Here is a 27058-nt window from a genome sequence, read left to right on the forward strand (position 1 = left end):
CACCTGAAAATAATCGAGTAATTATACACTTGAAACTTTGGAACAAACCAAACATTTGAATTTTGCCACGCATGTGTTTCGGGTGCTCGTTTGAAATTTTCGAGGTATGACCAAGATTCTATTTGCACACACGCATCGCAGGTGATTTATGTGAATGTAATGCAAGCGTAAATGGGGTAAAATACACCCCTAAGAAAACATAATCATAACATAGCAATAGGCCATTGGGAGAATTTAATTAATGATATCATTTAGCCAACATTTTACTCTGAAATCACAATCGCTTTGCAAAACATTCAGGAACATGAAAAACATAAAAAATTTCAAAATCGTTATAAATTGCTCTTTGAAAATGGGCAGGCAGCACCTGTGCGGGGGTAAAATGCACCACAACAACGGGGTACAATGCATCATAACAAATATCGAAATAGCTGAATGCAAAAGATAGCAAAAATTGCAGCATTCGTGTATTCTACTTCACTTCGGTTATGTGTCTGACATAACACAAGGCCGCTATCGGCCTTCCGTTCCACGTTCAGGGATGCCAAACTATCCGGTAAACTACACTCACGGGCACGTTTTCGTCTCGAAAGTGGTCTATCGTAAACTTTTTTCCACGATGACCATTCGTTTCGTAAAACCGTACAACACGCTCGCGGAGTGCTTGCTGTTTCGATGCCATCTTCGATTGAATTGACAGCACCTGAGCGAAAAGAAACATGCCACCCATTTCTATGGGTCCAGAGAGCAATTCTCTTGGATAGAAATAAAGCTCCAGGGCCAGACAGAATCAAATTCAACTTTTTGAAGAATCTTCCAGTCTTTGCCAAGATACTCTTGGTGAAACTTTTTTAATAAGTTTCTTAAGGCTAACATTGTCCCACACGATTGGAGACAAGTGAAGATCATTGCCATCCAAAAAAAAACAGGAAAACCAGCCTCCGACCACAATTCGTATCGTCCGATCGTAATGCTGTCCTGTATCCGGAAGTTGTTCGAGAAAACGATCCTATTCCACCTCGACAATTGGGTCGAAGCAAATCGCTTACTGTCAGATACACAATTTGGCTTGCGCAGAGGCAAAGGGACGAACGATTGTCTTGCGTTGCTCTCAACCGAAATTCAAATGGTCTATGCTAGCAAAGAGCAGATGGCATCAATGTTCCTAGATATAAAGGGAGCTTTTGATTCAGTTTCTATCAACATTCTTTCAGAGAAGCTGCACCAGCGGGGTCCTTTAGCGACTTTTTGCTAAACTTATTGTCGAAAAAGCACATGCATTTTTCGCATGTTGACTTATCGACATCACGATTCAGCTACATGGGCCTTCCCCAGGGCTCATGTCTAAGTCCCCTGTTATACAATTTCTATGTCAACGACATTGATGAATGTCTTGACAATTCCTGCACGTTGAGGCAACTTGCAGACGACGGCGTGGTTTCTGTTACGGGACCCAAAGCTGTCAATCTGCAAGGACCATTACAGACTACCTTGGACAATTTGTCTGCTTGGGCTACTAAGCTGGGTATTGAATACTTCACGGAGAAAACTGAGCTAGTTGTGATTTCTAGGATGCGTGAACCAGCCCAACTAAAGCTTCAATTAATGGGTCAAACCATCGCTCAGGTCTTCACAGTAAAATATTTAGGGGTCTGGTTCGATTCGAAAGGTACTTGGGGGTGTCATATTAGGTATCTGAAACAGAAGTGCCAACACAGGATCAACTTTCTTCTTACAAACAACGATGCTGTCGGTAATGGAATACGGATGATTCGCTCCGCTTTGGCTCCGCTACGAACATATATTTCATCAAACTCGAAAGAATTCCGTATCGTTGTTTGCGTATCGCCCTAGGGTGCATGCAGTCGACCCATACGATGAGTCTCGAAGTCCTGTCGGGCGTTCTTCCGCTGAAAAATCAATTTTGAGAACTCTCATATCGATTGCTTATTCGATGCAATATCTTGAACCCGGAGGTGATTGAAAATTTCGAAAGGCATGTTAAGCTCGATTCTCAAACTCGTTTCATGTCCCTGTACTTTGACTACTCGGAATATTAATCCTTCTTCTTATAATCCCAACCGTGTGCATTTCATAAATACTCCTTAATCTACAATTTTCTTCGACACATCCATAAAAGACGAGATTTGTGGAACTCCGAACCACATACGCCCGCAGGTGGTTCCAAACATTTTTTATAATAAATTCCGAGAAGTCTAAAATCTAAGTTCTAAGATGTTTTACACTGACGGATCAAACCTCGAAGGGTCCACTGGCTTCGGTATTTACAATCAAAAGTTCACCGCCTCCTACAAACTCAGTGACTCGGCTTCAATTTACGCCGCAGAACTAGCTGCCATTCAGTATACCCTTGGAGTCATTGAAACATTACCCGCAGACCATTACTTCATCGTTTCGGACAGCCTCAGTTCCATTGACACTATTCGCACAATGAAACATGGAAATCACTCATCGTATTTTTTGGGGAAAATACGGGAGCTACTGAGTGCTTTATCTGACAAATCTTTCCAGATTACCTTGGTGTGGGTCCCTTTTCATTGCCCCATTGCGGGCAATGAGAAGGCGGACTCCTTAGCTAAGATGGGTGCCCTAGAAGGTGACGTTTATGAAAGACCAATTTGCTTCAGCGAATTTTGCAGTAATACTCATCAGAGAACCCACGAGGCTACATTCGATAGTCCCTAAAGTATCGACGAAACCTTGGTTCAAGGAGATGGATGTGGGTCGTGATTTCATTTGTGTGACGGCCCGACTCATGGCAAACCATTACACGCTGGATGCACATCTCCAGCGTATTGGGTTCGTGGATAGTGGCATCTGTGCTTGTGGCTACGGCTATCATGACATCGAGCACATTGTCTGGGCGTACACCGAGTACAATTCTGCCAGGTCTCGGACAATGGATACCCTGAGGGCCCGAGGAAGACCAACCAACGTCCCAGTTAGAGATGTACTGGCAAGCCGCGATCTACTCTATATGTCCCTCGTATACACCTTCCCAAAAACCATCAATATACAAATTTAACTGCCCCTTTTATTTTTCTTATCATTCTCAGAAGAGCCCTCTTCCGCCTGTACCATACATCACGAGGATTCGATGCGACTCCAAGGCGACACAAAACATCTCTGTCGAATGAGCCTACAAACACGAGGCCTACAGCACGAACATCACTCGAAGTGTTGCCGATCCACATCTGAGTCGTACTACGAAATCGTCTAGAGAAACCTCTGCCGTCTTGAGAAGGACCACCCGGTGTCCCAGTACATGATTCTCCATGATGAAGGCCACCCGAGTCTGTAATCGAAGCCGTTGATCTCCCGAGGCCTGATACGGAAATTTAATAATTTTTCCCCCTGCCATCTTTATCCACGCTCCATCCCCTGACTCTTATACCCAGAATAGGATACATACTCGGGGAAGCTCATAATATTAAGATGAATAGAGTATTAAATATTGCTGGTGTGCATGGTCGTCACCCGAAGAATTCTTTGAATCCAAGTCTAATGGTCTATAAAATCAATTAGTGATTTAGTCGTAGTTCATAGATGCGGTACATATTTACCAAGACTTGAACAGGTTGGATGAGTGAGGTATTGATTATAATATAAGTTCTTCATCATTCAAGGACCCATAGTACTTCTGGAAGTTCTTGGATGACCAGCAACATAAACAGTTATAAACGATTACGCTTATAGAACTTACGGTCTATACTCAAGAAAGTTCTTGGATCATAGCGAACATTTATGGAATACAATACCTATCTCATATTCATTCAACGACCCTCGATGAGTTCGTACCGCATCCATACACTAGCAAAAGATCACTTTTTACGAAAGTAGGTCTCAAAACCAGTTTTCCAAAGAGATCTTAGATTAACAAGAACATCAGTAAAATTTATTTTGCTCATCCTACTTCTACGAGTCACCGTAAGTAAGAATCATTTGTTACGCTTGTAGATCTCAAGATCTATACTTTTGAAAAATCCCTAAATGCTCTAGAACTCCATATAAATGAATCCAGTATTCTAATAATGTACGTGATTCCGGACTTCGTAGAAGCCGATCGCAGAACTACAACAACTTCGTATCCTTGATCTGGTAATAAGTTAGTTTCTTAAAAGCTCCACCAGGGATTACATATTGACCAGGTATGCGTATTCTTAACACGTAGTCAACCTTCCTTCCAGAATGAAAATACCCTCCCAGAAAGTTGATGAGTTGGTTTTTTTTATCAAGCCGAAATTTCAATTTAAATCTACATATCCTAACCCGTATCCTGCCGCATCAACTGAACCCGTTCTTCTTCCCGGAATCCGACTCTCCACCAGCTGGGATCAGCTGTATGTCACATGCAAGCGATTATAGAGGGGATCACACGTTTCGATTGTTAACTCGACCACAGCTCACCGCGATAAGCCGGACCCCAATAAAGTGTACTACGGTGGGGGAGACCGGTTTTCACAATCTTATCGCACGAATTCGTGCACCGATCCTGGGTGGCCCCACTGGAAGTGCGATAAGTGTCGGTTTATAAATACGCGTGCCACGACCACATACGATTCAGTTCGTGGAATTTTTCGCTAGATAGAAACATAGAATGAAACAGTGGATTCTCGTTATAATCAGCCTAGTGTTTGCAGTAAACGCGCAGATCCATCCGGATATCATAGAGGACGCTCATCTCGATTCGGTGAGTTTACGTCGATCAGCGTAGTATCTATCCACGTTTAAACTAATTTCGTACGTGTTCATTAGTTGGGACTACTGCGCAAGTACGGCTATCCAGCTGAAGAGCACATCATCGAAACGGACGATGGTTACCTGTTGGGGGTTCACCGCTGCCCAGGCAGCCCCGTATCTCCACCGGCGCTCGGCAAACCGGTAGTTCTGCTGCAACACGGAATGCTGAGTTCGTCAGCCGACTACATCCTGATGGGACCGCAGACTAGCCTGGTCTACATGCTGGCCGATGCCGGGTACGATGTGTGGCTTGGAAATGCCCGGGGAAATCGTTACTCCAACCGGCACCGTTCGCGGAACAACGAGACGCAACAGTTCTGGGATTTTTCCTGGCACGAAGTAGGATCTATCGATATACCCAACATGATCGACTACATCCTGGCACGGACTGGCCAGCAGGATTTGCAGTACGTCGGCCACTCACAGGGAACGACAGCGTTCTGGGTTATGTTGTCCCAACATCCGTACTACAACCGTCGGATCAAGAGTGCACATCTGCTCGCACCTGCAGCCTACATGCATCACACCCGAAGTCCCTACGTAATCTTCCTGGCAACCTTCCTGCATACGACCGAACTGATGCTGCAGATGATGGGCACTTGGTACTTTGCTCCTACCAATGAAATGGACATCCAAGGAGGGCTGCAAAACTGTCACGACGGTGCTCCGTTTCAGCAAATGTGCACGATTAATACCTTCCTGATTGCCGGGTTCAACTCGCAGGAGGTTAATTACGTAAGTAACAGGTTGTTTCCGGTAAACGATTCCTTGCTTAACCTATCCATTTGCATCGAATAGACGATGCTCCCGGTTATCCACGCTCACTCACCAGCCGGGGCTTCCGCCATGCAGATGATCCACCACGCCCAAACGGTTCGCTCTCGCATCTTCCGACAGTACGATCATGGTGTCACGATGAACATGGTTCGCTATGGACAAGCAGTTCCTCCGCGGTACAACTTTGACAATGTCCAGGCACCGACCTTGCTCTACCACAGCACCAACGATTGGTTAGCGGCGCCGGAAGACGTAGAACTACTCCGCCGTGAGTTACCGAACATCCACAAGCAGTATCTGGTTCGGATGCGAGAGTTTAACCATATGGACTTCATCTGGGCCATCAACGTGCGGTCACTGCTGTACGATGAGCTGCTCGCTGATCTTAGAGCCTACGCCTGAAAGGGGCAGGGCGATATTTATACGTACACATGTATATACCGACCCATGACTCAACGATGACTGGTCAAATATATTTTATCTACATCAATACCTTTTACCGTTACTTATTTATGTCGGTTTTGCTAGATACGAAACTGAGTCAGGCGTTAACCTCAAAAATGCTAAATTTCACTTTTCATCTAATAAGCTCGTCCATCTAGGTTCGATTTACGCACTTTTAACCGATTCAAATATGTTTGAAAATGTGTATCAAAACAAAACCTGCTGAGGTTGCTTTTTCCTTTTAAGTTTATGACCTGCATATGCTACCGTTCTAATCTAATCAAGGCACACTACAAAAAACGTCAATCGGCCAATTGGTCATTGCGGTATGTGCTAAAACTGGCCAACATCTTGAATTGAATTCAGTGGAAAGTCCATTTTTATTGGAGGCTTCAGGACTCGGTAGCAAAGTTGTTGAGCAACTGTATAGATAACATTTTATTCGCCTGATCAGTTGCCTCCCGACAAGAACGCAGCTGACTTATGGAACGTATTTCACAGCCTACTGTGGGACAGAATTTCTTCACAGTAAAGTAACAGTGACGCAGCAACCGGTGGCAGTCTGTATCTCTGCAAACCGGTAGAGACTGGAAAGGTTGGGTCGGGCGAAGAAGCTGTAAACTTAATTTGTTTTTGTTTTATTTACAAATGAGGATGCTCGCTGTTTGAATGGTTCGTTAAATAAATAAAAGACTGAAATGTTTGGCGTGAACGTTCAACAGAAAGGTGACTTGGACAACGAAATTTGCAGATTGTTTTATATAGAGCTATAATTAGACCGTTAAAATAGTTTTGGAATGTCTAGATGCCTAAGAATTTATCAAAAATGCATATCATTACTGTTTCACACTTTAAGTAAATATATGAATTCGGTAATTTCTGTTGGCGCAAAATTCAAGGTTGTTAGCCTCATGCCATTCCAATGTATTGAAAGGATGCTAGAACCCATCAAAACAGTTGAACTGTTACGTTTTCTTATAAATGGTAGGTGTCGTTCCAGAAGACACTCTTGCTTTCAATCATTGTTTCAGAAGTGATACAGGGAGGGCTTATTTGACCATATCGGCATATTGTCTACCAAATTTGATTTTTTTAGGAAAATTTTGATGTTTTCTCGAACAGACTTTAGAACGGCAAACTAGAACTTGGCAACGCAATATTCCTCTCCCAAGTTAGAGCTTGAGCTTGTGCTTGTGCGACCACCCTTGACTGCTACTCCATTATTGATCTGGACTAGCTGAAGTTGCACAGGGAATCAGTAGATAATTATGCTTGGGAGTAGCGAAAATATCTTTCAATGTGCAACTCCTGGTAATCCTAAAGTGTTTATTGATCAATACCGGCGCCGGCCAGGCCCGAACGTAGATCGTGGAAGGAAAGGGAATGAACAGTTAGACCGATGCTTGCTTTTGCTATAGGCTGTATATACTTCTGCGCATTCCACAAGTATCACGGGAGGAGGATATTTGTTAGTAAGTATAGAAGTTGTATTCTAGTTCTTCTTTACCGACGCCAGAGAGGTGACTCCACTATATGGACTAGATATCGATCCATCAACTCATGGACCAGGAACCAACGGCTTTACTTCCCTTCCGATGGAAGACGTGACCACAGATTTTTTCACCTCAGAAAAATCTCAACGACCTCAGTCGGAATTAAACTCAGGACAACTGGAATGAGTGGCGGTAACGCTTACCACTCAACCATCGGCGCCGTCGCAATATTCCTCTCCCGAGTTAGAATTGACTTTGCAACCACAATAGGTGGCTGTGTGGCCTGACTGTTTGCGCACAGCGTTGCTACCATCCGAACAAATAGACGTACCTTGTCCACGAGGACATCGTTAGAAAAAGGACTCAGCGGCAGTCATCCGAAGAGCGCTGGATAGCGAATATATTGTAGCCTTATTGTTCACAACTTTTGCTCAATACAAAATCTATACCTATTGAAGTGAGGGAAACAGCTAAAACGATAGTTTAATATGCATTGACTACCCCATCAATCCCTACTGCCCGTGCTGGTACGTAGACGTGATAGTTTCACGTAAGATGGTCATAGTAAGCAATCTTGTTTTCCTGTTCACGAGATCATTTACTATAGCTACGTGTTATCTAAGAAACGGCCTAATACTGCTCTATCAGTTCTCGTGAAATTTCTTATATATACACTGCTTTTTCCCGTTCAGGAAGTACACCACCAAAGACCTAGTTGAGTGAAGATGATTTTTTTATTCATATCAGGGGGTTTATCGTCAAACAACAAACCCCACAAATGTTGACCGTCATTTTACACACACACGATCTCAAAAACAATTTTATTTCCTCGTTGATTTTAATTATTCATACTGTTCAAACAATCATTTCTTTCATCGAGTTAGCGCATTACCGACACTTAGTCAGTCTGTTGCAGACCCTTCAATCAGTCCGTGAATACTAGGGTGGCGGTTATTTTTGCGATGAATCATAGAATCATAATCATATTTTCATATAAAACATATGAAAAAAATCCCATATAAAACTTCAATTTGGGACACCTGTTAATATGGTCCAATTTTGTTCAAATTCAATCAATTTGGGACACCTGTTAATATGGTCCAATTTTGTTCAAATTTCATCCAATTTTTTTTGTTGGTACCTTCACTCATTTTTTGACCTGCGATGGACCCAGGTGGCCAAAGTTCATACAACTAGTCACTCACGATTGTGACCCCAAATGGTTACATTGGATGAGCAAATGTAGTTGTTCAGAGTGACTGGTATCTACCGTCGTCGAATGAGATTTGACCGATCACATTCGCTTGGTAGATACTGCGAAGTACGCTAAGCGGAAATCTGCACAATTATATGTAGTATCAAATAGGCACAGTGAATTGTGAGCGCCGGACATGATTAAGCAAAGTTAAGGACCACCAACGGGCTAAGCTTGTTCTACCGATAACTAGTAGTTGACGGAGATTAGAATACGGATCGATAACGTTTCTTGAACTGATGGGATCGGAAGATGATCGTGACGAAATTGTTCTGGATTGCGGGACCAGGAAGCAGAATATGGTTCAGCAATACACCGAACGGCACGATGCGTGAAATACCATACAAAACTATGTAGCGATGCTCTCTAGTTTCATCACAGCATGGTATAAAAGTAAATATTGCGATTGTACGTTTGCTTCATCGGGGCTATTCTTACGCATGTGTGCCAATCTAACATACACGTGAATGAACTGTCAGTATATCGCCGACTTGTCGGGACTCGAACCGAGTCAGCGTTCTAGAGAGAAGAAGCTACAGGTGACGTTGAATCTGTTGCCTAGTTAAGAAGAGGAGATCCAGCGTTATTTACCCGAAACATACCTGACAGCGAATATGTTGTAGCCTTATTATTCGCAACTTTTGCTGAATACAAAATCTTCACCTATTGAAGAAAGGGAAACAGCTAACACGATACTTCAATAGACATTCGCACCTTAAACCCTGTTCAGTAACTACCCCATCAATCTCTACTGCCCGCGCGGGTACTTATATGTGATAGTTCCGCGATACATCGAACTGCTTCAACTTCTATTTTCACGCATACTCGTGGATGAACTGTCGGTATATCGCCATCTTGTCGGGACACAAACCGAATGAGCGAGAAAAGAAGCTAAGGGTGACGTTGAATCTGTTGCCTTTGAAATGCTTGACGCCGTAGTGTAATGGCTACCGGAGTTGCGGTGTTCTTCGTCAAATCTTCCTCGCAATATCGCTCCGACGACAATGACTCCGTCCTTTGCATTATGGACTATTTCAAACTGCTAGAATTGGTTTACTAATTCATCGATCGTGCAGATATTACTGTACTGGCGGCTATACCCCATTAGTCATAAAGAGTTAGGCATAAATACGTCAGGCATAATGGACGAACAGCTCATGAAATAAGAAAGGGTAAATTTTATAATTTTCTTAGAACAAATATACAAGTACTGCAGCTTCTAGAATGATTTCCTCCCATACTATTCAGTACAATTTTTGTATTCTTGACTTCTTCAACGTTAAAACAACGCTAAATTTTTCTACATACAACCAACAAGGTACTGTTGCGTATGTTACATTCGTAGCATAATACTTTTTCTGCCCCAGACTGCAGGTTTACATAGGTTCCACAAAGTAGTACTCGGTCATTTATCTTGAAAAATTGGTTGCAAATGGTGTCGGTAATACAATTCGCCGTGCAATACAATAATGTAGGCTTGAAATATGTTTGAACAAAAACAGTTCGCTTAAATAAAGAAAGTATCCTGCCTTTCCTTTACAATAGCACAGATACATGATTTACTAGAGCTTTTAATATGCTTGGAAGATAATCGTTTGACATATCGAACGACTCTAGGTTAGATTGCATTCGACATGATAAGTTATTGAACCATTCACCTTACCGCTAAGCCACGACTCACTTCACATACTGCCGCTAAAATTGCATTTTCGCGCGTACAAGTGCATTCACGTGGTCGCTTCGGACGGCTAGCAAACACAGACAAAATGCATTCGTCGTAATCATCATCATCATCACCATCGATAATAATGCATCTCCACAACCATTTTCCCTTTCCGTGAGAGAGCGTAATACAGATGAAACTGCCTCCTGACGAGCATTCGGTCCCGCCCGCCATAGGGATGCGCTTGGCTATACCCGGTTGTTTCCGGAGAAATGGCGACAAGCCGACCCGTCCTGCGATCCCGGTACCAACCAACTAAACGTCCTTCGGCGGTCCCGAACCGGATTGCGGGTTGTGTTATTTTTGAAAGTTTATTTTTGTAAAAATTTAACGACAAATAATGATTGTAACAATTATTTATGAGATGCGAAAAATAAATTTTAACACAATCAGAACCACTCCCGGACGGTCAGAACTGCGAGGAGGTGCAGCCCGCGAACGCGAAATAGGCTCGCGAGCGAACACCACGCAAACATGCGTTGCCTATATTCGGGTGGTGCCAATCGTGGCACCTGCATGTATGCAAGCGCGCTATTGCATTTTGGCGATGCGATCCTGCTAAGTTATCTTGGCGCGAAGACAATTTAACTCATTATAGAGAGATGAGGGGGGGGTCCTGATTTGCGGGTGACGAGCAATCTGCATCCGATTAAAGTTGCTACTTAATTACTTTCCTCCCGACCGGACACATAGGGTTTGTCCTTTTATTCGAAAATAGGTACGTGGAAAAAAACGTCCCGGATACACGCAATCGGAAATTAAGATAATGACAATCAACAAATTATTTTAATAAGACAATACGGCGACGCACCCGAACGCCTCATTAGTTTCGTCGGCTAACGGGCGCCAATGCTGGACCAGGAGGTCGTCCTCGTCGTCGTCGTCCTGATGGCCCGGCATTGGTTCGGATCATTTGCGGTAATAATTGGTGCATCCTGTTGATGAGTGCATCCAACGCAACACGAGCGGATCAATAATATATGCATATGTAAAGCAGCTGGTTGAGTGGGAGGGGGGGGGGGTGCAGAAGCCGCCTGTAATGGGTCCCGAAATTATGCAATTTGTGTGACACATGCGTAGGTGAGTGCTTGCACCCGTTGGTAGCTGTTTTCGTGTAGAGTGCATTTAGGCGTTCGCGATCGGCTCTGTTCGATTTTTAAGATAGGGTGATGGTGAAAGGATGGGAAACAAAATATTGGTGGTTTTTCGTGAAAAGGTATTGAATTATTGGTCGATCTCAACTAAATCATGATTTTTTCAGTTAGATATCCATCCGAATATAGTTTAGAAGTACTGAACTTAACTACTATCTCAAAGAATTTAAACAAAAAACTAATCAACGAACAGGCGCACCCATTCCTTTACCCGCACCGGAGCGTCCCCCATGTACTGCACACAGTCTACCTCGTAGGCGCGGTTGCAGCACCATGCACACACAATTAGCATTTAATTGATGTATATATTTGCGAATTAATTGGAACGATTGTTCCTCGCACTACCGTGCACCCCCCCAGTGGGATCATTTTAATTTTATATCATTTTAATGTTTGGCTGCTACCGCGCTTTCCATCGGGCGCGCGGAATCGATACAGGAATGATCGGAGGGGGGAGTGGTTGTTATTTCGGTCACATTGTCCATGATTCGCGGGACACACGAGCGTTAATATGCTCGAATGGTATCTCCGATTCATGAGTGTCTGATTGCAGCTGCTTGGGGTGCATCTTGGCCCGGGAAAATGCATTTTCCCTTGCCAGCTCGAGAAGATCGAGAAACTTGCGGTTTCTGATAAGGTGGCTTCACGTGGAACACGAAAAAGTACGGCCGCTTTACAGGTAAGAAGCATTCACAATTCGTGGATATTTCGTCGGTGAACAGGAGCCAAGCTACGGTAGGAGATACGAAGCTAATTAGGCTTGTCGATAACACGATTTTTTTTTTGCTGCTGCTGTGTGCTCATTTACTCATGTTTAAAATTGATACATCGATTGCCGATTTATAATTACAAACAACAGTGAGGGGAAATAGGTGGCACGTTTTTTTCAATTTCGAGCTCTACTGTTCCCCAACTTCGGTGCGATAGACTTTCGTTATCACAGGAGGTCATGGTGAGCGTTTGCTGTGAGTTCGAATCTTTTCTTGGACTATAGTGATGACAGTATGTGACAGTGTGATTCAATCAATGTCATTACTGATGTATCAGTGCAGTCAAATCAACAACCAATAACGGCTCGGATGCAATCGATGCAGTATCAGGAGAACATGGTTGGATTGGTAGGATATCTCATCGGACGCTGACTGCAGTTTATCACGTCACGTGAAAAACAGCCAGTTATATTTTATTCGTTTTAAATAATATGTTATGTGATGTGAGAGATATGATTGGTAAGTGGTCATAGGCAGCCAGGAGGCGGAAAAGTGTTTTTATGGGTATATATCCCCCAAACTTTTTTTTGAAATTATATTTATAAGAATATTGTGGTTAATTTGAATCTCATCTTCATAGGACAAAATAAGGATTTTTAAAACCATGCCGGTCTATTTCCGAGAAGACCTCTACAAAGCCTTGCAAAAACAAAAAAAGTCAGTATAATAAGACCTTTTGTATCTTTCATATAGAAAGTTCAAACTGGGGTCCAACGGGCTGTGTCTCATATAGGGTATACGAGCCCTTATTCATCTCATTAGTCAGGTTGTCACACTATTTCGCTGATAACTCGGCTTACAGTGATTGGATTACGCTTATATATGTATTAACATCTTTGCTTCGTTCCTAAAAAACAGTTCCATAAAAGATCTAGCTTGGAAAATGTAAAATATTCGCGTTTGAGCGAAGTGAAAAGTTGAGTACGACGCACCCTTATTCATCCTACCATATGAGCTAATGCGTTGAATAGAGATAGCAGATACTGCTCTAACTAATGTGTTCAAATGCGTGAGATGAATAGAGGTGCTAAGATGAATTAGGGCACAGTAACCCTACCATTCGACTTAGTTCTTCGAGTTCGGCCAATATGTGAGTGTGTATAGGTGTGTTAATATTGTCACTCTTTTTTTCTCGTGGATAGCTGAGAAGATTTTGAAAATATAGTCATCAAATGAGAGGTGCAATATCGTCATATTGAATCTTGTTCGGATCCAAGAACTGGTTCGGGAGATACGCATTGAAGAGTACGGTTACGAATGAAAATAAACCAGAATTTCTAAGGAGCATTAATAATACAGAACTCACTGAAATGGGTCCTAAATTGCCTAGATTTGCAGATTTGGATGACTAATAGCCAATGCAACCCTCTGTGTCCACTTACACCCTCTTCGATGGAAGTGGAAGCTTCTGGTAGGTGAATAAATTTAATTTAATTTAATTAAATTTAAATAATTTAATTTAATAAATTTAATTAACATTTATCCTAGGTAAAACCACCGTCTTTCGATCTGTACTGTAAAAAAGGTGAAAAGTGTTATAGTGACGCCGTAAAAATCGAAAGAGAAAGTAAACAAAGAGAGTAACTCATTGCAGATATGACGTTTGGAAAAAACGCTCAAGATTTCATGTTTCGGATTCTCCTCATCAGCAACTGAAAGCGGAATCCGAACTTGTCTTTTGATTCGAGGACCAAACGTAGGTGTTGGTAGCGTGTAGATTGTTTGCAATACTGACAAGTGGGGGACTGATTTCCATAAGTACACAACGTGGTCTGAGCAGGGTCCCGAAATAACAAATAGGGTGCTCGAAAACCGTTGTTAATACAAGGAAACAAGTTGCTACATTAAGCATATCTAATGGAAGCTACTTCTTCATGAAGTCACGTACAGTGTTAGATCATAGAGTCGTAACTCTATTGTGTTATCTTCATATTACACGGGGATCTTAACCCTAATATTGCCACACTCAACATAGTGGGGCATGTTGTTGAGGGAAACAAATTGTTCGGCTAAGCGGTTACTTTTGAATCCTATCATTGTACGTGATCATCAGAAATCCGGAATGATTCCTGATTCCTGATTCCTGACGTAATCATAGTGAAACTGAAAAAAAGTTTACTTGAGACACATTTTGTGTTTCAGCAAGCGCTCAATTTCTCTGATGGGTTATTAAGATACCACTTTTAACCTGTGAGGAGAAATATTTCATTTTTATACTAGGCTTCGGAAATTATTTACCATAAAACTCATTTGAAAAGAGGTGGCCAGAAGAAGATGGATATTGAAGATTGCAGCCATTTTGAAAACCAAGATAGCGACTACCGGTTACCACAAAATAGTGCAAACCATCATCAATATGGGTGTTATTTCAAAGAGGGCAGGCAATAGAAGACGGCAATTGATGTTTGACGCCATCTCCGTCGTATACTTGAAATCCTCCGATAGAGAATAGTTTTCTGTTTTATGGTAACTGAAAACCGCCATATCCGATCCCAAAATGGCGCCAATCGTCAATTGCTATTATTGACTTTTGTAGTTTTCAAAACGGAGTCAATCATCAATTTCTGTCATCTACTGACCACCTTTCAAATGGCAAATGGATGATGGTTTTAACTGTTTTGTGGTAACCGGAAGCCACCATCTTGGTTTTTAAACTGACATCAATAATCAATTTCCGTTTTCTACTGAACTATGCTGATCCTATGATTCACGCTGTCTAAGGCGTCGTTCGTGTTATGTTAAATTGCTGAAATTTTAATACTTACAAACCCGAAATTCGAATAAAACTTGACTATATTCCAAACGCCTATTTTAAACTTGTACATGATTTTCTTGGTGTAAAAATGGGTTAATATTCTACTCCTTACCCTGAATATTTTGTTGAACCATTTTTGCGTTAATTTCTATTTAACTAACTTTTGCCCGAAATTATGATTAATATACTATTTTTGAACTAACAAATTTCACCGAAGACCCGTTTTTATCAGCTCCTTTGGTGTATCTTTGGTTGACAAAATGGTGGCAATGACAAAACATATTTATTTATTTTCTTTTATAAACCGAAGCTGTTATAATATTCAACATTAGTCTGTATACATAGCCTCATAACCCTGGCTAGTTGAAGAAATCGGGTCGAAAAGCTGACAAAATAAGGGGCTGATAAAAACGAGTTTTCACTGTATTTTAAAAATGTTTCGTCCGTCGCCTTCAAACACCTAGCATCAACTGATACTCCTTCCGTTGTCTTCAAACATTGTAGTGAGGATATTACAAACAAATCTGCAGTGAATATATATTTTAAATTTGAGAACTTCATCCAGGTTTGAGCGTTTTTAATACCATTTCCTTTATAAGCAAAGTAAAAGGTGAATTTAAAACTATTTAAAGTGAGAATACAAAAGGAATCCATAAAATCTGGTCCTTGTTTTTTGTTTCAATTATTCGGGTCAATCTTGTAAATGAATTCTCTTTTCTGCACCGACTTTTCTGGCAACTTGCTTTACACACGCACGCATTCATCGCGTGAAAAAAGGGTGCAGTGAAATACACAATATGACAGCAAAATACTGTCAATAAATTTCAGAACAAACTACTAGGAGCGCAGTAATAGATCGAAGAAGGTAAGCAAAACTGAAGGGGGCTAAGCCACAATAATATGACTGAAGGTGACGCCAAAATCACGATAGGGTAAAAGGGTATAATACGCCCCACCGGGGCAAACTGCCCCTCTTCAATTCCCAGGATTCCTGAATTATCTAAAAAGTAAATGTGACTAATAACAGTATCGTTTTATAAAATCAACGTACTAAGTTAGTTTGGTATTTTTAATATGTTGCAAAACAACAAAATACACAAAAGTTTCAAAAAAGCTACTTTGATGTAAGCTTCCACTTTTTCCAATAACATTACAACCAATTAGAAACAGTCGGATTTGATAAAACTATTTCAAGTAGAAAAAAAGACTAGAATATTATAGTTACTATCTTAGTTTTTATCTTGCCTTGAAATTATGTGTGCGTGTAGAATTAAACGGGTACTAATTTCTAACTAATATAACAATTAGAGTAGTTGGTGCGGAGATCATAGTGTCGCACGGCGAAATATAGCTGTTTTTGCTTAAGGGGGCGTATTAGACCTGTTTACCCTAACAACTTTTCTAGCATTGTTGAGGTCGAAGGTCAAGGTCCAATCGGAATTTTGTCTCAAAGTGAATTTTGACAGCATGCTTATTGGCCGTTTGTACCCGCCGCCTGCTAGATAGCATAAGATAATTGAATAAAATAAAAACAAAGGGAAACTAGGCCGAAAATAGACTAAAGACGCCTACCAAACGCACACTGAGATCCCCCGTTTCTTCATACTGTGGCACCACATATTGTGTGTAAATACTGTCGTGGGAACCATTAATGAAGTGCAATCAGACCGAGATCAACCGTTGGGTGGCGAGTGTCTAAATACCTCAGCCGTTGCCTGCGCTCCCGTTCCCATTTGGGGAATTGAAATTTCGTAGTGTAAAATACTTTTCCACTTATCGCACTAACATTAGTAGGCTATAATTATTCGTTTCGCTTTAGCCGATCAGCTAGCGCCTGCGTTCGTGGTACCCTACCACAGCGGCTGAGTAGTAGTAGCTTGGGTTGTGAGCTAAGTTGACGCCCGATCATGGTTTCCTGGGTGTAAAAGTGAGAATCGTGAGTAAGTTTCAACCATGCCTGAATATTGAAGGCGAAAGAAACACTTTCTCGAGCTTCCGCGATGAATCTGAATATGAGTTCCTGGTAGAGAACGAACAAATACGCCTGTACGTCGGTCGCTAAATAACCACCAATCGCAATCGAATCCGTTTTTTTGGGGGTTTAAGCAATTCCTAGAGTTCGAGAAAACTTGGATTAATGACGTTAGTTCCGAGAAATTGCGTCCGTGTGTAAGTAGACTGGCGTAGATTTCCAGTGCAGTAGCACCACTCACGGCTATTACTATCGGGGATCAAGACATCCAAGGAGGAGTTCGGCTGCTTAAGCTTGATGTGTGCTCGATGCCACGGACGAGTGAGTAATTAATTAAAAATACACACTGATTGTTGAATCGTGACAGAGGGGAAAATTTTTACGCCTTTGGGAGTGAGGTTGTGAGCACTTGTTCGTTTGTGGTCGGAATCAGTTTCACTCACAGCGTTCCGAGCAGAGATGCCAGATTTGCAGACAAGTCTGCAAATTCGCAGACTTTTAATTTAAGCTGCAGATTTTTTCGATGACGCAGATATTTGCAGATTTTTCCGTTTGGTTGCAGATATTTGCAGATTTTTTAGTTTGGTTGCAGATATTTGCAGATTTTTGAATATAAAGGCTTTTGGTTACACTAGCTTGCCGCTCATTTTTTGTACTTCCCAGACTTTTAAAATTATTATTGCAGACATTTGAAAAAGGTACCTGGCATCTCTGGTTCCGAGTCTCATCGGTTGCCAGAATTTCACTGGAGGTAGTTTCCGTGCAGTAGCTCCGACCAATAAATTCCGAAACTTTCCCGAAGGTCACGGCCGGCAAAATCAGATGAGATTGCTGGATCCTAACCCACATCTTTACATTGCTCGTGTATTTAATGTCGGAATCGCTTTACTATAGTTTAATTACTTTTTCTCACTCACATTATTTCTCAGCATCCATCGGACGTCAGAAACGAAACAGAGCAACGTATGTAGATCGTAGTTGGCTATACGTCACTATATGTCACGAGGGACGCATTTTCTGTTTGGCATCAGTAGCAGCTTGGTATGGCTTACTGATAGTCTTTCGGCTGTAGATTTTAATCATCTAGCATCAAACCGATTTTTTCGAGTCTCACAGTTTTTCAGTCACAAAAATGATTGCGCTATCCTGTTTCGAGTAATGGCAATTATCAATAACCTAACCAGGAGGATGACAGTAGGACGAACCTATTTAGCTGATGATGATTAAGACTGTTCGACAAAAAAATGAGTGTGTTTTTCGCAAAGTAGAAAGAAAATGATGAAAAATGGCGTTTCTCGCTAGATCAGGACCGGTTTTTATGGGCATTTGAATTTATTTTTGGATGAGCATTTTTAAAAAAATTTAAAGCATTTTTGTAATTTTTTTTTTAGTTTTCTAGTGGGATTGATAACTAGGCAATATCAAAAATGGTGACTATTTATTTATGTCACGCGAATCGACTTGATTAGTCTGTACGGAAAGCGATGTTGAAGCATTATCTGCTACAGCTCGTTTCGTTCGACTGAATTGTACGCTGTCTTGAAATCCACGAACGGGAGGGCAGGCCCGCAAGTTCTTTTCACGAATGTCTAGTCAGGATTTGTCGCAGGGTACAAATTTAGTCCGTCGTTGATCATCCACGTCGAAGCCCGCTATGGTATTTGCCGACAAACGGTTCATACAACGCGTGCAGTCTGCTAAACAGAACGCGGGAGAGTACCTTATAGGAGGTATGAAGGATCATTGTCTCAATGGTTATTACATTCGTGAAAGAGTTTAATGAAACTTTTCAACCACTCCGCAGGAATTTTTGCTGTTACCCAGATCGAATCACGCAGTGGCTAGCTTTGTGCAGCTGGTCACTAGAGCTTCCATTTCCCGACGGTTTTCAGCTTCCCGGGATTCGGGAAATAAATAATAAATTTCCCGGGAAATCCCGGGATCACGGGAATACAGAAGAAAAATAAAGCATTAAGGCCCTAAAGCAGTTGTCAGAAGATGGCGATTTGGTGGCCTACACATCATTCAATCATTTGATAACTCGTCAATAAGTTTACGCAAAACTTTTACTTGGCTATATGTATTAGACCTCTTCACATTTTGAAAAAGTTTTGAAATATACATGGGTCAGATCAGATTTTTGTTCTACGTGTGAATTTAAGAAGTTTCGCCAAAAATGACTCAATTTGGACATGATTTAGAGGTGTCTCCAATCAAAAATCGTGTTTTTGCTATGTTTCTATAGTAAGATCACTTACACTCTGATTTATTAGGCCCTACATGCCCACATATCATCAAATGTTGTTCCTTAGACATATCTTAACAGGTTTTAACAAGTGAACATAGCTCTAATCGCAAAAGAAAAATTGTTATCTGAATTTTTATATTGAAAAGAATTTCAAATCCAAGAAAAAATACCACTAATTTTTCTTGATTCACTACTCACTCCAAATGTTTGCCGGTAAAGATTTTTCCTACAGAATTTCATTTGGAGAATCAAAGTCTTAAGGAATAAATTAAAAATCTTTTTTCCCGGGATTCCCGAATCCCGGGAATGAGAAAACACAATTTCCCGGGAATCGGGAATCCCGGAAAATCCAAAAATCCCGGGATTCCCGGGAAATAAATTCCCGGGATGGAAGCTCTACTGGTCACCCTGGATTTTTAGAAGACCCTGTCCATTCTCCATTCAACTCCTTGTCATTTTTCAACTCTTGAATAGCCTTTCGCAGAGTTGCTCTACACGCTCGTTCAAAACTACTCAAAATTTTAGTTTCCACTACTCAATTTCAAAAACCGGGGCAAACTGTCAAAAAATGAGTATCGATTTGAGTAGAATTGACTGAACTCTGGAGTAACCATGAAATTATCAACTATTTGAGTGAAAAAAAACTTACTGATGCACGAAGTGGAACAGCCCGCGCACAAAAAAATGAAAATAGTTTCAAATGTTGATTCAACAGCAAAAGAATAAACGAGGAGACATTCGGAAAACTAAAAGGTAAGTTTTCGCAAGTGTGGTTTCTTTTTTAAAATAACATACTTTATTATTTTGCATATCCAGTGCACGAGATCCTATTTACAGGAAAAAGGAGAAAGGACCTCGGAATAAATTTATAAGCATCGTCTTAAAAACTAGAGATACAGGTAAGTGGAATTTTATATACAAATTAATGCATTTGTTAGTATTATTAAAAATACAGATCGGTTAAATTTCAAATTTTGTCTTTGCGTAAAAAGTACTCAAAATTGACATTTTGTACCCGAACTCAAAACTGAGTAAGGAGGAGGAAAACTCAATTTTTGACCATGTGCACTTTTTATGGAATTGAGTGGCTGGTCACTCACTTTTGAGTTATTTTCAATGAGCGTGTAGGTTCGCTTGGAGCTGTCACTTTTGTATGGAAACTGTAAACATTAGAGCGAACCTAGGGCGACTCGATTCTAAAACCGAAAACAGCATTAGAGTGGGTGAATCCAGATCTTGTTCATCATCACTCAGCAACTCAAAATGCTTCTAGCTCCTGTACAATCTGTTACCATACTTCCTTCTCGGCTGTTAATCATGACGAGTTCCGGGATGGTGCTCCACCTTGATCGTTTGCAAATTTTTCACGCGTTGTTAAAGCTGCAGCAGAAGCCTCAGAGAGTACCCACGTTTCATAAGCCGATGTAGTTTTTCTCGTCTATCATTAGATCACCGTATCCTGTCCTAACGTGCAGCCACTGCAAGCATTCGTCTTCTGGCCTGGTTTTTGTCGCGTCGCTTCCGTTGTTTAAATCAGTTCGTTATAAGATATAGATATACGAGGAAAAGTTGTATGGCTATCTTATAGCTAGGAGTACAGTTCGATTTACAAGAGGAGGGAACAATAGTTATTTATTAAAAGAAAGTAGGGGACAGAAGTCCTCAAAAGATATACTTTTTACGACTAGTGATTCAGGTGATATTATTGAATCGAGCTACTAAAACTAGGAAAATATAATCAAATTTGTTTTTTAAAACGGGGGCTTATACTTGGGCAAGATATTCAGAAGGTGGCTTAACTCCAACATCCAAGTAGCAGCAATCGGACAAGGGAGAGAAGACAAACTTTGAAGCGAACGGAATATCAGCGACATCAATTACAGCCTCGAGCTGCCAAGATATCATAAACCGGGTGGAATTCTTCGGGCCCACAGGCAGTCGTCCAGTCAGACCAGTTCAGTTCATGCCGGCGTAGAGCTGAGGGAAAACGGTCACATGTCACATGGTCACTCTGGCGCAGGTCGGCTCCAAAATTCAGTGCAGTGGACTACTAAGAACGAGTAATAGAAGAGGGGCTGGATTAGGATATCTATCATTTTTATAAAGATTGATGATGTACACATAGGGAAGATGCCAGGATATCCAGAAGGGGAACATTGGGTGGACTACCTAGGGCTCGGGTCCTGGCTCCAAAACGCCCGACGCATACCCAGACAACGTGCTCGATGTCGTGACAAGCGCACAGACTACTTTCTGCAAGCCCAGACGTCGCAAGGGCACAACCAACGTGTAGTGGTTAAACGTAAGCTGACCGATATCCATATATGACTTCGATACTTCTGGGATAATAGAATGTAGCCAGTCGTCCAGTTCTCCATTGCTTCATGAGGTTTTAATAGTTGTCCAGTATCCTCTGACGACAGATACTGAAGGATTTGTTGAAGCAATATGTGTCGCTCTTTGGCAATCAGAACTGAACAACCAAAGACGCTGGTTGGTGGCTATTGTACTGACCGCCTCATGAACCAGGTTATCTATTGTTGGCCGATCTTTAGCCTCAACATATAGATATGGGCCTCCATCGTATGACCCGTCGCTGTTACTGTTGCTATTATATAGCCACAGTAGTAGTTAAGGTTCTTGAGCGCGCTACCAGCAAGTAGGATTACTGCGCGGAATTCTCGTTCTTCTGTTCCGCACCATCAAACTTCACCTTTTGAAGTTCCCGAACCAGTAGGACGGCTTTCGTAAGTTTCAACAATGTTCTGATGGTTCGAGTATAGAATTTTCAACCAGTTTCCGTTAAGTATTGCCGCGTCCTTTGCCGACTGTTGATTTGATAACACACCAATCCAAATACCCAAAAATCCAATTCAATGATTCGAAACATCCAAAGATCTAAAGATCCTTAGATCCTAAGAACGAGAAAAAAGAGAAACCTTTGATGCAAATACCCAAAGATCCACAAATTAAAAGTTGAATCCAATTACGCATGAGCACACTGAGAAACAAGGCAATGCATGACCAGGATGGTATTGAATCAATTCACCCGTCAATAATCACCCATTTCGACTCGAGTTTTAATTTATTTTAAGTAAAACAATGAAATGTTTAGTACAGCGCGTATACAAAGTTCGAAAGGCACCGAACAGGATCGATCGTGCCAGAGCACAGTGGCAAAACTTACAAAAGAAAGCTGTACGAAAAGTGGATGAAGAAGATGCCGAAATTCGCTGAAAATCCTTGTTAGGCAAGCAAACTGCAGATGTGGCAAATATTCAGATCTTCATCACGTCACCGGACAGACCTAAATTGAAGCCTTCAAGAGTGACTAATGCACTTCTTGAGGTCTCAAGAAGGCTCGAAACTTTTGATGTTAGTTTTGTACTACACATCGCTCTATTTAAAAAAAAATGTACTGCAATATGCGGCCATCGGTAAACGAAGCGGAATATTGATTGAAAGAAACGATTTGGTTTTCCAAAGTTCAGTTGCATCATATCAGGAACATGAAGAAGCTGAGCACATCACTTAACGAAACAATGTAACTATTCTAAGTCCCTTAGTCAAAGTTCTGAAATACTTTCGTTTCATGGCATTATTCTTTTCAGATCGTGTTTTGTTTACGATCTGAAAAAGATAATGCCACGGAACGAAAGTATTTCAGAACTTTGACTAAGGGACTTATATATTTATAAGTTGAGTTAAGTCATTTTCCGTAGATTGCCATAGTGTAATGTCAAGACAGCTATGGTCAAATGAATCATTCTGTCGTGAATGTTCCTAAAAATGATATTTTGACAGCTACGTGTCGATTAATATTACCCATTTACGAAAAAATAGTACTAGTTTGGACAGCGTTCAAGTAATGGACCTCTAACCCGCTCTACTCCACCATTCCTTTTTTTGACGTATGCACTCTTCATTCTCAAACAACATCTCACAGCTATGAAGGGCAGATTGCACCGTGTGGGGAGGGTACAGTGCAGTTGGTAAGTCCATTACACTATACGCAGCACACCTGAGGTCGAGCTCCCACCACCGCACGATTGAAGGATTGAATGATCCAAAAATTCAATGCTGTGCAACACCCGAATAAGACGGAAAATACAAAGACGAAGAATTTCACGATCAGAAGATGCAAACATCAAAATGCCTCTAAACCTAACCATTGTTTCGCAAAAAATAAGATTCGTGGGAATCGACTACTGATGTACTACTATGTGCTGTTAGGCCCCGTGCAAAACTGACTCAGACTTTATTGAATATTTAATAAGTTCTCTTAAGGAAGTTTGATAGATTTACAGTCTTCGACAAAGTTGTAGAGAATAAGATTATTTTTCTTATTTTAATTTCAGTGATAAATTGATGCCACCTAGCGTTAAAAATGCAAGTTAGTGGTCTTTCTCCATTTTTATCGTTGTAAACTAGGTAGCTAGACGTGTCCGATATGGATCAAATTTGGAGCAGACACTGATGGGACTAATAATCGACTCAAGGGTGGCCTGGAGAGGGCCATTTCTTTTGTCTTGTCACTCTAATGTTCATATATCTCCTAAATTCCGCATGGTTGGTATGCTTCATTACATACATAAATCACTAATTTGTGTTTTTCCGAAACATTGAAATAATAATAAAAGCTATAATTCGGAAGCGTTCTGTTTTCATCCAAGCTAGTAATTAGCTAAAAAAGGTAATTGATTACAATACAATTTTATTTGTATTTTGGTTTATTCTGAGCTTTGACCACTTTACCTCAAGACTTGTGAAAAGTCGTGAAAAAATCGACCATGGAAACTATTTTTGGCCTGTTTTAACCGTGTTCATATAGACAACACTCGTCCACCTGTATCTCTAGAACCGAAATTGTAAACAGAAAATATTAAACAAACCAATCGAACAAATCATGTTGTAAATCCACATAAGTTTTACAACGCCGTATCATCCATCATTCATGGCCTACCCTGCTCCAATATAACAGACTCCAGTTTCTGCACAACAACAACAGAAACAAGAAACAAGCAAAACTGTACACACCAATCATCCATCCCATAGATGGGGGAGTTAAACAGCCGCTCTTCGTAGTTTTCACTCATTAAGCTACTGCGATACCAGGCGACCAGACCCGGCTAGGAGGCTATAGCCAGAGCCGGGATCCCACCATCCCGCCCCGCTACATGGGAGTCGGGGAGAACTTCCCGGTCCAAAAACGATGCCGAGGCAATGGACGTTCGGTCCATTTACTGCATTGCCATCATCAAACAGAACCAAAAATACCCCAACCGTGTACCGACGACGACGACGACTATACCGAGAACGACCAAAGCGAGAGATAACCGAGCAACCATCAGCGGGCAGCCAAGCCGAACCGCACCGATATGTACACAGCAGTCAAGAACCACGTGTTCCGTGGCAGCTAGGGGACGGTAACCACGGTAACTGTGGCGAGCTAGGCAAGGAGGGGGACGGAGAAAGGTGGTGTAACTCTTTTAATTACTCTCCCATTGCCGAACGCTACTGCCGGCGGCAGTGAGAAGTACATGCGAGACACGGTGTGATAGAATGATAGAACCACATAGAAGCGATACATTGACGTTGTATAGAAAGAGAAAGTACCCAAACCATGCCGGTCGGTGGGAATCGTTAGTGGGGGGGCTGATAAGGGTTGACCGACTCTCAGGGGGTACCGAATGGTTTTTTTTTGCTAGGGGGCCAATGTGGAAGATTTACAAGTGAGAATTTACAGCGGCCTACTTTGGGACGATATTTAAAGAATTTTCAAATATATGTTCGCTTACTGAGTGAGGTTAGTGACGAGATCACAATCAAAGTAACCATGGACAGAATAAAAAAGGGCTTTCGCCTGCTGATACGTACGTTGCAGATGTAATTGAATCACGTCCGAAGGGAGGGAAATGTGCTCATTTCGTTGTAACGTTAGATTGTATGGCGAACGGGAACAAAACAGCAGATCGAATTGAATAAATGCATGAAAACCAGCCGGTGAATGTGGTATTTTTCTTACATATAGTATTGGCATATTTTCAACTCATATCATTATTCTCATGGTCTAACTTTGATTAGTCGAACTTTTGTCTTTCGACTTCGTCTCATCAGTAGCGTCGTGGCTACTATCTAGACAGTAAATTTGATGGCCTTCCAGTTACTGACGGGACGAAATAGAAATGTAAAAGTAAGACTTATCAAATGTAGGTCAAGTTATTAGCCCCTTTTCCATGTTTTGGTTTTTTGATGAAACAATTTTTTTGACGATAAATCAAAAATAGACAAACTAAGTTAGCATAAAAAATTAAATAAATAATAAGATCACCACTGAAAATCTGTCGACGATTAGCATTCTTACGTGGTTTTTCTTTTGTCGGTTCTCACGGTAAAGAGGGACAAGTCTGTCTTTGCCAGGAGGCATGTTGGTGAACTTGAGTGATTCGTAGTTATACCGCCTAAGCTCAACTCCTACCAAGAAAAGACAAAAGACTAGCCTATGGGATATTAAGCCTGTTTCTAATGACTAGAAGTGCTAGTTTTTCCGATATGTATACTTCACATCCTTGCTCTCACTTGACTATTATGGCTCTAAATTTTCATAACTTTCCCTACCCAATAAATTCTAGATAATTGAATGTTGTTGAAAAAGTAAAAAAGAAAATGTTAACCGAAATAAAAAAGGAAAAAAACATTAATTCAACGAAACTGTGAAAATTGCAATTTTTTCGGGTGACTTCTGCCAGTGGTTCCGGTTGGAATTTCAATGAAAGAAACAGCTTAAATTTCCTTTTTTACTTATATTTTTAAAATCTGGGTGGAGCATTATCGAACAAAACTTTTTTTCGACCGCGCTAAATAAATGAAAGTGATTAATCATTAATTTAAAGCTGATTCTCATAGCCACCGATGTTGGAGCGACAGTAGGGTCCCTTCCCAAATTTATTGCAGTATATCCTTTTTTTAATATCCTCTCTAAAGACACCAAACCATTGCACGTTACTTTTCAGAATGATTAAAATATTCAAAGAAAAATTTACATTCAACATATTTTTTTTAAATCCATATACATAATCTTATGTAGAACTTAATAAGAATCATACCTATTTATAAAAAAATCCGATTGTTATTTTATTTCCAACTTCACAGATTATTAAGCAATCACATAGGTATCTATCAATATTTGCTTCCAGTTTTGACCTTAATCCATGCTCACACGAGGAATGCTGCAACCAACAACAGCGTTCTAGCCGCTCTACATGATTCCCAACTAATGTCCATGGAAGTGTCCAAATGATGCAAAGAAACAGCAAAGAGACATGATTGGGCAATTCATGAGTGCGACTAAGATGTTGCGACTGGTTGCAATTTTATGTTAGTATGTTGGGATCAACGTTTCCTTTATATCTCTTCAGCATGTGGTAGCCGACTTGTTCACACATATCTTCAGCTAACACGTGAGAACATGGTTTTCGAAAGCAACGATTCGTTTCGATTAATGAAAACGTATCAAAGCATAGTCTCGCCTTCTTTTGTGGTAGTTTTGGAATAAAACCTGTTTTATTCCACCTAGTGGTGCAATTGTGCCTTTCTCATTTGTCCAAGCTACGATTCCATAACTGGTTATGTTCAATACAATGATGGAAATGTACATTACATATTCAGTACGATTTGCACATACATACAATGGATCGACAGCCAAG

The 27058-nt window shown here is 41.0% G+C and overlaps 1 protein-coding gene across 1 annotated transcript; it reads left to right on the top strand.

Moving 5' to 3' along the window:
- The first annotated feature begins 4595 nt into the window (after positions 1-4595).
- LOC131695387 (lipase 3-like) lies at positions 4596-6028 on the top strand. Its single transcript, XM_058983862.1, has 3 exons — positions 4596-4711; positions 4777-5496; positions 5560-6028. Exons 1-3 carry the CDS (start codon positions 4619-4621, stop codon positions 5938-5940), a joined length of 1194 nt encoding a protein of 397 aa, XP_058839845.1. The 5' UTR covers positions 4596-4618; the 3' UTR covers positions 5941-6028.
- Positions 6029-27058: the final 21030 nt, after the last annotated feature.

This window comes from Topomyia yanbarensis, unplaced genomic scaffold, assembly GCF_030247195.1.
Source record: "Topomyia yanbarensis strain Yona2022 unplaced genomic scaffold, ASM3024719v1 HiC_scaffold_4, whole genome shotgun sequence".
NCBI classification, from domain to species: domain Eukaryota; kingdom Metazoa; phylum Arthropoda; class Insecta; order Diptera; family Culicidae; genus Topomyia; species Topomyia yanbarensis.

Coding starts and splice junctions, on each gene's coding strand:
- LOC131695387 (XM_058983862.1), top strand. CDS start 4,619: ATGAAACAGTGGATTCTCGTTATAATCAGCCTAGTGTTTGCAGTAAAC. Junction 4,712..4,776: donor AGGACGCTCATCTCGATTCG/GTGAGTTTACGT, acceptor CGTGTTCATTAG/TTGGGACTACTGCGCAAGTA. Junction 5,497..5,559: donor ACTCGCAGGAGGTTAATTAC/GTAAGTAACAGG, acceptor TGCATCGAATAG/ACGATGCTCCCGGTTATCCA.